Source organism: Paramisgurnus dabryanus, chromosome 20 (genome assembly GCF_030506205.2).
Source record: "Paramisgurnus dabryanus chromosome 20, PD_genome_1.1, whole genome shotgun sequence".
NCBI classification, from domain to species: domain Eukaryota; kingdom Metazoa; phylum Chordata; class Actinopteri; order Cypriniformes; family Cobitidae; genus Paramisgurnus; species Paramisgurnus dabryanus.
In genome coordinates, this window is record NC_133356.1 from 21,827,739 (window position 1) to 21,841,523 (window position 13,785).

At 40.9% G+C, this 13,785-nt stretch overlaps 1 protein-coding gene across 1 annotated transcript in view; it reads left to right on the forward strand.

Annotated features, from left to right (window-relative positions):
- The window catches only part of atp10d (ATPase phospholipid transporting 10D), a 28,522-nt gene extending 14,901 nt beyond the window's left edge, over positions 1 to 13,621 (forward strand). Inside the window, exons 9-23 of the mRNA XM_073812839.1 lie at positions 999 to 1,251; positions 1,413 to 1,627; positions 1,791 to 1,961; positions 2,307 to 2,946; positions 3,355 to 3,449; positions 3,585 to 3,711; positions 8,025 to 8,209; positions 8,782 to 9,076; positions 9,350 to 9,426; positions 9,652 to 9,777; positions 9,863 to 10,063; positions 10,164 to 10,244; positions 11,284 to 11,388; positions 11,498 to 11,685; positions 12,275 to 13,621. Coding sequence (XP_073668940.1) covers positions 999 to 1,251; positions 1,413 to 1,627; positions 1,791 to 1,961; positions 2,307 to 2,946; positions 3,355 to 3,449; positions 3,585 to 3,711; positions 8,025 to 8,209; positions 8,782 to 9,076; positions 9,350 to 9,426; positions 9,652 to 9,777; positions 9,863 to 10,063; positions 10,164 to 10,244; positions 11,284 to 11,388; positions 11,498 to 11,685; positions 12,275 to 12,503 — 2,988 coding nt within the window. The 3' untranslated portion in view covers positions 12,504 to 13,621. The remainder of the gene's footprint in view (positions 1 to 998; positions 1,252 to 1,412; positions 1,628 to 1,790; positions 1,962 to 2,306; positions 2,947 to 3,354; positions 3,450 to 3,584; positions 3,712 to 8,024; positions 8,210 to 8,781; positions 9,077 to 9,349; positions 9,427 to 9,651; positions 9,778 to 9,862; positions 10,064 to 10,163; positions 10,245 to 11,283; positions 11,389 to 11,497; positions 11,686 to 12,274) is intronic.
- Positions 13,622 to 13,785: the final 164 nt, after the last annotated feature.

Here is a 13,785-nt window from a genome sequence, read left to right on the forward strand (position 1 = left end):
TGTGATTTTCACAAAATGCCTTCCAGGAAAATGTTCTTCTAAAAATAACAAACATACAAATATATCAAATGAAAGAACAGAACCTCTGCTTTCAAACAAGCAATAAACCAACAAACAAACAAACAGGATAAACTTTTCATCCCATCTATATTTTCTCTCTGCTTATGAACTCTTAAATATGGGTATTTTTCTTTAAAAATAATTTTTTTAGCTACTGAGCCCTAAGGGGACATGGAGTAAAAATTAAATAAAGTTTAGTGTCATGTGCTCACGCGAAACTTTCATGTGCTCACGCGAAACCTTCATGTGCTCACGCGAAACCTTCATGTTCTCACGCGAAACCTTCATGTGCTCACGCGAAACCTTCATGTGCAGATTTTTTTTTTAAAGTTTAGTTTCACGCGAGCATGCGAAACTAAACTAAAAAAAAAATTCTGCACATGAAAGTTTCACGTGAGCACATGAAAGGTTCACGTGAGCACATGAAACTAAACTGTAGATTTTTTTATACTCCAGTGTCACCTTAGGGGCTCGGTATTTAGCAAATAGTTGAAATAATTGCATTTTTGGGAAGGAATTTTGTTGGAGATCAGATTCAGAACGATTATCAAAACATATACAGAGTTTAAAATTAGTAAATAATGTTTTGGCTTCAGTTTTTTCATAAATTAGGTAGTGGATAATCTAGTGGATAATCGCGGAATTGCAGATTAACATAAAAATTAATCAGGAACACATTCTTTTCATGCAAATGTTTTCTTTAAGTTCAAAAGATAACTTGTCAATACAGTGGAAAGAGTTAAAGGTACAGGCATGAAGGCAGCACTTTTTTGCTCCTGCCAAATGGGGACATTCTTAGCACACCTTATAAAACAGTACATCTTGTAAAAATGGGCATAAAATTGGCCTTTTAAAGTTTTTGAATCGGTCCTTTAGTTTTATAGATAGTTGTCGAAGCTTGCTTAGAAAACCTGTCCTTCTTTTTCTCTGTTTTGTAGGTGCTGATTCCAATCTCGCTCTATGTCTCCATAGAGATTGTGAAGCTAGGACAGATTTATTTTATTCAGAATGATTTAGATTTGTATAACCCAAGATTGGACACAGGTGTCCAGTGCAGAGCATTAAACATCACAGAAGATCTCGGGCAGATCCAATACCTGTTCTCCGACAAGACAGGAACCCTTACAGAAAACCGCATGCTGTTCCGTCGCTGCACTGTGGCAGGAACCGAGTACCCTCATCGCGACAACGGTTCGTTAGATTCACATTTGCTCTTGTGTTGTTTTACAAACTGTGGACACACTTAGAGGGTTTTGCATCTGAACCCTTCATAGTTATATTACAATTTATTTATGTGGTCAGACAGAAAATATAACTGTATGGTTTTAAACGTTTTGTTTGTTTATCTTCAGCTATATCTCTGGAGCAGTATGAGCAGGAGGAATGTGGAGATGTAGATCGCTCTCACACGCTGAGATCACGCTCCAGCAAGAAGTCCCTGAGCTGTAAATCTCTCAACTGCAATCGAAGTTCAGTGTCTCTCAATACCCTTACTGCAGAGTCTGACACACATTCAGTCCTCGACACGCTCCGCAGACGCACACTCGGAGCCTTCAGTGGCACCATGGTGAGAAATGTGAAGCCATACCTATAGGTTTTTTCATTTATTGTGAATGTGTATTTAATGACCACTCACAGCTATATGAGTCACCCAGTAATTTCACTCTACTACCACACCTAACTTACTTATTATCACAGATGCGTGTTTGAATTAAAAATGTTTTGTTCAGGAGTGTGCAGTTATTCCAGACCCTCAGCTGCAGGGGAAGCTTTGTGCACTCTCCACAGATTCCAATGTCCGACCTGAAGCTGCCGAATTTTCCCACATCCTGGACTTCTTTCTCGCGCTGGCCGTCTGTAACACTGTGGTGGTTTCTTCACCCACACAGCCAAGACATGTGGTATGATCCAAATCCTTCCAGATATTCCTGATCCTATTAAGTATGAACTCGGGCTCTTATCCACTTGGTTATGGTTTTGTTTACTGTAGTCCACTGTTTAAGTTGAATAATGAAATTGCCACCACATGCACCATGTATGTGTGAACAGCTGAACAGCATTTGTTTTTAATATTTTAAGTCCCATGAAATATGTTTAAAAGGACTTCCATATTGTATAAAATAGTTTATTGCATTTAAAAAACAATACTTGACAAAATCATTCAGTATCATAATTAAGTTTGTGTTGCATACATGATCAGACATGATGTTTGTAATTGTGTATATGTAACTATGTAAATATAATAGGTTCAAATGCCTGTGGCTCGCACCCCCTTGCGCTCTCTAGAAGAGATGAAGATCCTTTTGCAGAAGTGGAGTCTACCTCGATTATCTATTTCACCCAGCCAAGGCACAGACACTCCTGGCAGCCTGACCAAAAAATTCTTCACCCGTGGTCGTTCAGCATCCTACTTTCCCAACAGCACTCCACAAACACCCAATACAACCCAAGAGTTACCCAACCTACCCACTTACACCCCTTCAGACGCTTCCTCAACCTCCTCTACTCCAGTACCTGTATGCAGTGGGGCGTGTGGAGAAGATGTGAAAGACAGTGAGCTGGCCAAAAGTAATGATGATGATGAGACTAAAAGTGATGAGGAGGAGGAGGATGAAGAAGAATTGCTGTATGAGGCTGAGAGCCCGGATGAGGCAGCGTTGGTGCAAGCAGCAAAGGCGTATGGGTGCACTTTGCTTGGCCGATCCCCAGAGCAAATCCTGGTGAATGTTCCAGGTGCCGGACCGCTCTCCATCCCACTACTTCACGTGCTACCGTTTCATTCTGCCCGCAAAAGGATGTCCGTGGTTGTCCGCCATCCCTTGACCGGAGAGGTGGTGGTTTACACTAAAGGAGCAGATAATGTCATCATGGAGCTGGCTGAAGAAGGTATGGGATGTCAAGGCTCTGAAATTATACTATATTGTATCTGTTTTATTTACAGTATGGGTAAACATGTGACATCTCAAATACCTGCTGCTTGGATATACAGAACTAGTTGATGATAAAATTAAGTAAAATATAAAAAAGGAATCAGTTCTCTTTGCATTCATATTGTACATGGGCTTTAAAGTAGAGTTGTATCTCTCTTTGCCACATTTAAGTTTTTGTAGGGACATAGATGTATTATTAGCTGCTTTGAAACAGAGCCATGTGTCAGAACCATTGGCTTTATTTAAATTCTGGTGCAGACCTATTAGTTATGCAAATTTGGGTGGAATAAAAATGCCACACTAGTGTACAGTAAAGACTTTGAACTCGGTGTACTTATCTCTCTGCTTTGACTGTGTGTTGCAGCTGATGGTTTCGCTAGAGAGGTTATAAAACGGACACAGAGACACCTGGACCAGTATGCCAGAGAGGGTCTGCGTACTCTCTGTGTTGCTAAAAAAGTATGCTTTTCTCTTTCACTTCCCTATTTGAAACAATGAAACTGTATTATGTTCCGTAAGCACGCTGTATGTCAAACTACGTCAAATCTGAGAATGGTATGCTTTGACTAGATATTTTCTGCGTATGATTGACAGGTGTTGGAAGAGCAAGAATACAGAACCTGGTTAAAGAGACATGAGTTTGCAGAGACCAGCATTGAAAACAGAGAAGAGCTTCTGCTTGAATCTGCCGAGAGGCTGGAAACTAATCTCAAGTTGTTGGGTAAGACATTAAGATCTTGAATTTGTTGGTTATGCGTACGTCTTTTCTTTATTTTAATTTCAAACCAGTACAGACACAATGAACTTACCAAAACATTACACTGTAGAACCACATACTGTAGCAACACCCTAACAGCCACCCATAACACAACATGAACTCCCAAACATTTACCCATACACCCCAGTAACTATCAAACATTCACCCATACACCCCAGGAACTCTCAAATATTTGCCCATAACAGTAACACCCCAGGAACTTTCAAACATTCGCCCATAACACCCCAGGAACTCTCAAACATTTGCCCATAACACCCCATGAACTCTCAAACATTTGCCCATAACACCCCAGGAACTCTCAAGCATTCATCCGAACGCCCCAGGAACTCTCAAACATTCACCCATAACACCCCATGAACTCTCAAATATTCGCCCATAACACCCCTGGAACTCTCAAGCATTCACCCAAACACCCCAGGAACTCTCAAACATTCGCCGGCAACACCCCAGGAACTCTCAAACATTCACGTGAACACCCCATGAACTCTTAAACATTCGCCCATAATACCCCAGGAACTCTCAAACATTCAACCAAACACCCCATGAACTCTCAAACATTCGCCAATAACACCCCAGGAACTCTCAAATATTCGCCCATAACACCCCAGGAACTCTCAAACATTCGCCCATAACACCCCATGAACTCTCAAACATTCGCCCATAACACCCCAGGAACTCTCAAGCATTCGCCCATAACACCACAGGAACTCTCAAACATTCGCCCATAACACCCCAGGAACTCTCAAGCAGTCGCCCATAACACCCCAGGAACTCCCAAGCATTCACCCAAACACCCCAGGAACTCTCAAGCATTCACCCATAACACCCCAGGAACTCCCAAGCATTCACCCAAACATCCCAGGAACTCTCAAGCATTCATCCGAACGCCCCAGGAACTCTCAAACATTCGCCCATAACACCCCATGAACTCTCAAATATTCGCACATCACACCCCAGGAACTCTCAAACATTCAACCAAACACCCCATGAACTCTCAAACATTCGCCAATAACACCCCATGAACTCTCAAATATTCGCCCATAACACCCCAGGAACTCTCAAACATTCACCCATAACACCCCATGAACTCTCAAACATTCGCCCATAACACCTCAGGAACTCTCAAGCATTCGCCCATAACACCACAGGAACTCTCAAACATTTGCCCATAACACCCCAGGAACTCTCAAGCAGTCGCCCATAACACCCCAGTAACTATCAAACATTCACCCATACACCCCAGTTACTCCCAAACATTTACCCATACACCCCAGTAACTATCAAACATTCATCCGAACGCCCCAGGAACTCTCAAACATTCGCCCATAACACCCCATGAACTCTCAAATATTCGCACATAACACCCCAGGAACTCTCAAACATTCAACCAAACACCCCATGAACTCTCAAACATTCGCCCATAACACCCCATGAACTCTCAAATATTCGCACATAACACCCCAGGAACTCTCAAACATTCAACCAAACACCCCATAACTCTCAAACATTCGCCAATAACACCCCAGGAACTCTCAAACATTCACCCATAACACCCCAGGAACTCTCAAACATTCACCCATAACACCCCATGAACTCTCAAACATTCGCCCATAACACCCCAGGAACTCTCAAGCATTCGCCCATAACACCACAGGAACTCTCAAACATTCGCCCATAACACCACAGGAACTCTCAAACATTCGCCCATAACACCCCAGGAACTCTCAAGCATTCGCCCATAACACCACAGGAACTCTCAAACATTCGCCCATAACACCCCAGGAACTCTCAAGCAGTCGCCCATAACACCCCAGGAACTCCCAAGCATTCACCCAAACACCCCAGGAACTCTCAAGCATTCATCCGAACGCCCCAGGAACTCTCAAACATTCGCCCATAACACCCCATGAACTCTCAAATATTCGCACATAACACCCCAGGAACTCTCAAACATTCAACCAAACACCCCATGAACTCTCAAACATTCGCCAATAACACCCCATGAACTCTCAAATATTCGCCCATAACACCCCAGGAACTCTCAAAAATTCACCCATAACACCCCATGAACTCTCAAATATACGCCCATAACACCCCAGGAACTCTCAAGCATTCGCCCATAACACCACAGGAACTCTCAAACATTCGCCCATAACACCCCAGGAACCCTCAAGCAGTCGCCCATAACACCCCAGGAACTCCCAAGCATTCGCCCATAACACCCCAGGAACTCTCAAGCATTCGCCCATAACACCACAGGAACTCTCAAACATTCGCCCATAACACCCCAGGAACTCTCAAGCAGTCGCCCATAACACCCCAGGAACTCCCAAGCATTCACCCAAACACCCCAGGAACTCTCAAGCATTCATCCGAACGCCCCAGGAACTCTCAAACATTCGCCCATAACACCCCATGAACTCTCAAATATTCGCACATAACACCCCAGGAACTCTCAAACATTCAACCAAACACCCCATGAACTCTCAAACATTCGCCAATAACACCCCATGAACTCTCAAATATTCGCCCATAACACCCCAGGAACTCTCAAAAATTCACCCATAACACCCCATGAACTCTCAAATATACGCCCATAACACCCCAGGAACTCTCAAGCATTCGCCCATAACACCACAGGAACTCTCAAACATTCGCCCATAACACCCCAGGAACCCTCAAGCAGTCGCCCATAACACCCCAGGAACTCCCAAGCATTCACCCAAACACCCCAGGAACTCTCAAGCATTCATCCGAACGCCCCAGGAACTCTTAAACATTCGCCCATAACACCCCATGAACTCTCAAATATTCGCACATAACACCCCAGGAACTCTCAAACATTCAACCAAACACCCCATGAACTCTCAAACATTCGCCAATAACACCCCATGAACTCTCAAATATTCGCCCATAACACCCCTGGAACTCTCAAATATTCGCCGGCAACACCCCAGGAACTCTCAAGCATTCATCCAAACGCCCCAGGAACTCTCAAACATTCGCCGGCAACAACCCAAGAACTCTCAAGCATTCATCCGAACACCCCAGGAACTCTCAAACATTCGCCCATATCACCCCATGAACTCTCAAGCATTCGCCCATAAAACCCCATGAACTCTCAAATATTCGCCCATAACACCCCATGAACTTTCAAACATTCGCCCATAACACCCCAGGAACTCTCAAGCATTCACCCAAACACCCCAGGAACTCTCAAACATTCAACCAAACACCCCAGGAACTCTCAAGCATTCACCCAAACACCCCAGTAGGGGTGGGCGATATGAGCAAAATCTTCTATCACGATAGGATTAATTTTATATCATGATAACGATATGTATCACGGTAGAGTTTTTTATGTTTTAATAAGGTTTAAATCTTTAATACCATAGAAATGTTCATAATTCTCACAAAAAACATATACAAGCATAGAAAGAAGATAAAAACAAACAAAACTCAAGCTCTCTGAAGATACACAGTCAATAAGAATGATAATAGATAATTATGCATGTATGTATAGGCCTATATATATTTTTATTTAAGGTAGAAAAGTGATTTAATCAGGAGCGAGAGATTTTTTTCTCAATGCTGTTTGATTAACACGAGTGACAGACAGGAGCAAAATTAGGTAACTTCCCCTTTAAGACCAAAGTCCGGATCCAATACACTGTTACACATGCGCTTTCTCTTTTAGCTGTTTACTTTCTCTTAAGACCTTATTGGTCGTGTTTATGATGATGCTTGCAAAGACGGGAATTTTGACGCATATGTGTATTTAAGGCCAATAAAGCGGGAAAAATGCTCACGAGCTTAATAAGCAGAGGTCGCGCGACTTGCGCCCTCCTCACAGACAGAAAGAGCAGCGGTTGCGCGACTTGTCCGCTCCTGACACACAGAAAGAACGCACGCATACAGATCTGTTGTCTGTGTTTCAATGGCTTAAAATAACTTGTTTTAAAACTGCAGTGCTTAAATACGTGTACAAACGTTACGTTTTCGCGACCACACGCACAGGAGCGTGACGTGGGCACGTAACCTCGATAGAAACGATAGTCCAAAATCTCTACCGGTTGACAAATTTCTACCGGTTAATTTTGTCTACCGGTTTATCGCCCACCCCTACACCCCAGGAACTCTCAAACATTCAACCAAACACCCCAGGAACTCTCAAGCATTCGCCCAAATACCCTAACAATGCCCTGGCAACTACTTATAGCATTATGGCCATCTAGTAAGTTTTTTTTGTCTTACAGGGGCGACAGGTATAGTAGACCGTCTTCAGGAGGACGTTCCCGAAACCATTGAGGCCCTGCAAGAAGCTGGAATTAAAGTATGGGTCCTTACAGGGGATAAACAAGAGACGGCTATTAATATTGCCTTTGCTTGCAAACTCATCAGACCAACAGATCAGCTACTGACAGCCAACTGTGACAGCAAGGTAAGAACAGCTGTGGATGAAAGACTGACTATTTTTAACAGCTGTTTGCATCCCAGTAGTCTTGTTGAGTCGACCAAAACTACAAAAAATACAACATGGAAGATAGTACACATGCTACAGTATTATAGTATGAGCGTTTCCAATTGGAAGTGATCATCCCTATGCCCTACTCCCTCTAGAGTTCTTCAAAGGGAATTGCGTAATTGTGTCTTATACTGTGCCCGATTAAAATATACTTGGTGAACAGAACAATAAAAAACAGCGTTGTTTTTTCTTTATTTGGAGTGATTGTTTATGTGATGTCCCCCCTTTGTGAAGGGCCCTTCAAGGGTGCATAAAGTGTGTGTGACCTGAATATTAGCAACTTCAAAATGCTAAAACTTTATTTGAAAGATTATTAATGTCCCAGATGTTGTATTTTAGTAGACACTACAGAAAATAGAAATGACACCAAAATATCAAGGAAGTGGAGGCTAAAAAAACAAAGATAGTATGCAAGTGTGCTAGTCCTGTTTCTTCATTACTGGAATAACATTTTTTCTGTGTATATGTGTGTGTGTTTTCTACCTCAGGAGGCATGTGAAGCTCGACTTTATGAGTTACAAAATGAGATCAGGCACTTAACAAAGGAAGGCGTATCTGGCCAGGACATGTTCAAGTCTGATAATATTAGAAACGCCTCTGACTTTGTGCTGGTCATTGATGGCCGTACGCTGGACTTTGCACTGCAGAATGAATTACAGGAGTCTTTCCTGGTACTCGCGTGCTGCTGTCGCTCAGTCATATGCTGCAGATCCACGCCCCTCCAGAAGAGCCAAGTCGTACGGCTTGTCAGAGACAAACTTAAAGTCATGACCCTGGCAATAGGTCAGTAGATATAATGAATGATCTGACTGGATTTTGCAGAATAAAACTACATTTGGGGGTGGTTTCCCAGACAGGGCTTGACTAAAATGCACGTTTGAGCTGCTTTAATTTCAAAACACCTTGACATATCTTAACCTATATCAGGGCCATTGTTTTGTCTCAATGTTTGTTTGTAAAAACTACTTAATATCCGCAAACTAAGGACTAGTCTGGGAAACTGCCCCTTGAAGTCTAAGAGGGTTTTGTATAATATGACGTGATTTTTATTCTCAGGTGATGGTGCGAATGATGTTAGTATGATTCAAATGGCAGATGTTGGCATTGGCATCTCTGGCCAGGAGGGCATGCAGGTACACTATGTGATTGTGAACAGACACTAAACTGTTTTTCTGTTTGTTTCACATGCTTAAATAGCTGCAGAAAGCCATTTTGCTGGATGTTTTATAACACTGTGTAAAAAAAGTGACAAGGATTATCCTCACTTTTGTACTAAATTTGTGACACAAGAAAGACACAAATACTGTTATAACCTTAATGTTCTCTTTCAATGTGTGTGATCTTATCTTTCTCTATAGGCTGTGATGTCTAGTGACTTTGCCATCTCAAGATTTAAGTACCTGAACAAGCTGATTTTGGTTCACGGTCATTGGTGCTATGCACGCTTGGCTAACATGATCCTCTATTTCTTCTATAAGAATGTGGTGGGTTACAAAGCCATTTAGAAAATCAGATCAAAATAAATGTGCTGAAAAATTCTCATTTATCTCTGGTTTCCTCTTTAAATAGATGTACGTCAACCTGTTGTTTTGGTACCAGTTTTTCTGTGGGTTTTCGGGTAGCACCATGACCAACTCATGGGTTCTCATCTTCTTTAACCTGCTCTTCACCTCTGTCCCTCCACTCGTATATGGTGTGCTGGACAAAGATGTCTCAAGAGAGACACTCGTAGACCTGCCTGATCTTTACAAGTTTGGACAGAAGTCTCAGGTGAACATACTTCCCCAACACTATTCTGTTGTATTCATACATATTGGGGGCATTGTGGTGGTTTGTTTGTGGAAATTTAATAAATGTGTGACTTTTTTAGGCCTACCTTCCTTCAACGTTCTGGCTGACCATGCTTGATGCGTTTTACCAGAGCTTAGTGTGTTTCTTCATCCCTTACTTTGTAAGCCAATCTGAAATTCATGTCTTCAATGATAGTGTTTGTTGAGTGCTGTCTTATTTGAATTAAGCGATTTGCATTGTTCTCAAATCACATTTGGGTATGTCTAAGAACAGGAAATATAAAGCTACTTAAATATGCAAAAATGTCCAGGTTTTTTTTAAAGGTGAAGTGTGTTTTTTATTTTAAAATATCTTGATTCTGAATAATCTAAATAAACAAATCAAATTATTGGATTATTTGTTTGAAACTTTAAAGGGACACTTCACTTTTTTTTGAAAATATGCTAATTTTCCAGCTCTCCCAGAGTTAAACATGTGATTTTTACCGTTTTGGAATCCATTTAGCCGATCTCCAGGTCTGGCGGTACCACTTTTAGCATAGCTTAGCATAATCCATTGAATCTGATTAGACCATTAGCATCGGGCTCAAAAATAACCAAAAAGTGTTACCAAGGGGACTACTTTCAGGAGCTGCGTAATATCATTACGCCTTCTGCAGCCATGTTACAGCAGCAAAGTCCTTGATCATTACGCCAGAATGAGAATATAGTTCATAGCCATATCGGCATAGAAAATCGCAACTTTTAATTTTCCGTCGGTCTTAGTACAAGATGTAACTACAGAAGAGTCAAGTTTAAAATAGAAAATTATCGAAACTCTTTGGTTCTTTTAAGCGCGATGCTAATGGTCTAATCAGATTAAATAGATTATGCTAAGCTATGCTAAAAGTGGTACTGCCAGACCCGGAGATCAGCTGAATGGATTCCAAAACGGTAAATATCAAATGTTTAACTCTTGGGGAACTGGAATATGAGCATATTTAAAAAAAAAAATGAGTGAAGAGTATTATTTTAACTCTTTCTGTGGGTGTGCGAAATAAACATACGTTACCTTGAAACTTTATATTGCAATTGAATCTGGCTGAAATACCTCTTAAATGTATCTTAAATAATTCAAATAAGATAGACATGTTTAATTTTTAGAGCAATGTTCTGTGTATATATAAATTATTACATTGTTTCTTTTAATTGTTATGTAAGGCCTACGCAGGGTCTGATATTGGAGTATTTTCATTCGGCTCTCCAATTAATAGCTCTGCCCTCCTCATCATCCTCCTGCATCAGGTCATAGAGAGTCGCACATTGGTAAGTATTGAATAAAAATTTAGGACAGTTAAGCAATTCATAAAAATAGCACACATTACCAGTATAACAACATATCTTTATATTTTATACTATTATGTTTGTCTTGCAGACATGGATACACGGTGCATTGCTGCTTTTTAGTGCCTTGTTTTATTACGCTTTTGTATTAGTGTTCAGCGTTACATGTGTGACATGCAGTTCTCCCACCAACCCCTACGGCATTGAGACAAAAATGATGTCTGAGGCACTGTACTATTTTGTATGTGCACTCACCACAGTCCTGGCACTTCTGCCTAGGTACAACACACACATCCATTTATTCACATATCACAATAACATCAATAGGCTTTATGCCCAGCTGCACTACTTCCTTTCTTCCAGCGCCAGCGCCAGCTCCTTGTTTCCTGTCTGCCATTATTGGACAAACTGATTAATCCAGGTGTGTCTGATTATTGTTGTTGTGACTACCGAGGTCAGGCACACCTGGATTAATCAGTTTGTTTGTGACTACTGAGGTCAGGCACCCCTGGATTAATCAGTTTGTCCAATAATGGCAGACAGGAAACAAGGAGCTGGCTGAAGTTCAGGAAGTAGTGCAGCTGGGCATAAAGCCTATTCTGTTTCTTAGTTTTTAAAGGGATAGTTCACCCAAAAATGATGTTGTTACAAACCTGTATTCATTTCTTTATTCTGATGAACATGAAGGAAGTTATTTTGAAGTATGTTTGTAACCAAATCATTCATGAGCCCTTTTCACTTCCTGACTAAAGTATGTAGAGCATTTCAGTTGAAGTTCTGCTTTAAGGCAACTACCTATTGCACCTTGAAAGATTTTTAATTTGGCCTTTAGATCTCTTTGGCTCAATCTCTGTTTTTTCCTTCACAGGATTTTGTTTCGTGCCATTTGTAACACCGTCTGTCCTTCTGATCTGGTAAAAGCACAGAAAATAGAGATACTTCCTCCTGAAGCCTACTGCTCTAGTATAAAACAGTGGAAGGAGACCAAAGCTGCAGGAGAACCATCCCCAAAAAACATTCTTCATAGCTTCAGCATGAATGCCGACGTGCCCAATTTAACAGATTGTATCCAAGAAGCAGGCACTGTTGTTTCTTGACCAATAACAAAACTACAGCTTTGTACTATATGAACAAAGTTATTACTAAATATAATGACTTATCCTCCTGCACTTTATGTGGTTGGCAGACATTCTGACCAATCAGATCACAGAGCTGGATTTTCTCTGCCCAATAAGAGTGTTTTTATAGGGAGGTACTTGGACTCTCTGATGTATGTGCGAGAGGGTTAAAACTGACAGGTGAATTGCATGGCAAACACGTGCTTTTGGGGATCATAGAGTATACTTTTCGGTGGTTCAGTGCTGTTTTCTATCTGCAAGATATGCAGAAAATTGTTTACATTTCAGATGTTTCGGGCTGTGCCTGTGACTTTTTGAATTATACATGCACTCCAGAATCCACACAAGATCTGTGACTTGTACTTCAGCTGTTTAATGAGTTTTCAGTAGATGTAAGGAATTATGGGTGGGGATCCAGTTAGTATATGCCACAATATTTTGGCTGCTTTACTCGTACTGTAATGCAATATGTAATGCAATATTTGGTTACGTAGACTGAAATATTCTGTGCTACACGGTTGCTTAAGTATGATTACATGAATTGTGCGCTTTACTTGAGAGCATCCTGTACATAAACTCGCAAAAAATATACTTTTGGTTGAAACATTTTCTGTATTGTAAAAGCTAAGGAATTCTACTACCTGTGTGCCAATAGCACCAAATGAACAGAGACATAAAATGAAAGAAATGAATTGGGTGGAATAAGAGCGAATGTTGCACATCCTTAATTTTTGTTGATCTGGTAACTTTTGGATAATTCAGAAAAGCATAACATTGATCGTGAAGATGAGAGGCCTTTACATTAACAACATAAACTGAATTTTGTCTGCTCAGGAATGAAATTAAGCAAAAGCAGCTACTGTATTTGTAACCTGAGGTCTTCGATGCCCATTACTGTGTATAGTGGGCAAGCAAACAGGGTTAGTGAACAGTGTACCAGATGGATTACCAGTATTTTATGATTGCTTTTATACCAAAATGTTTTATTTTTGTTGCAGAATGCTTGAGTTGAAAATGTAAATTGGTAATTATGATTGTTAATGATTGCAAGTCATTAACGCGAAAACCTATTATTTATACACATTTTATTTTATTTTACATCTCTTTATAACCTTTTCTGTTATTAGGAAATTTTGAAATAAAATACTCAAAACATCCTTGTTTGTTGACTTAATAGGAAGGCATGGGTGCATACAGCATGCATGTCATTGCAATGCATTTTTTTTTCTAAGAGATAAAATACTTGGAAATATTGCAATAT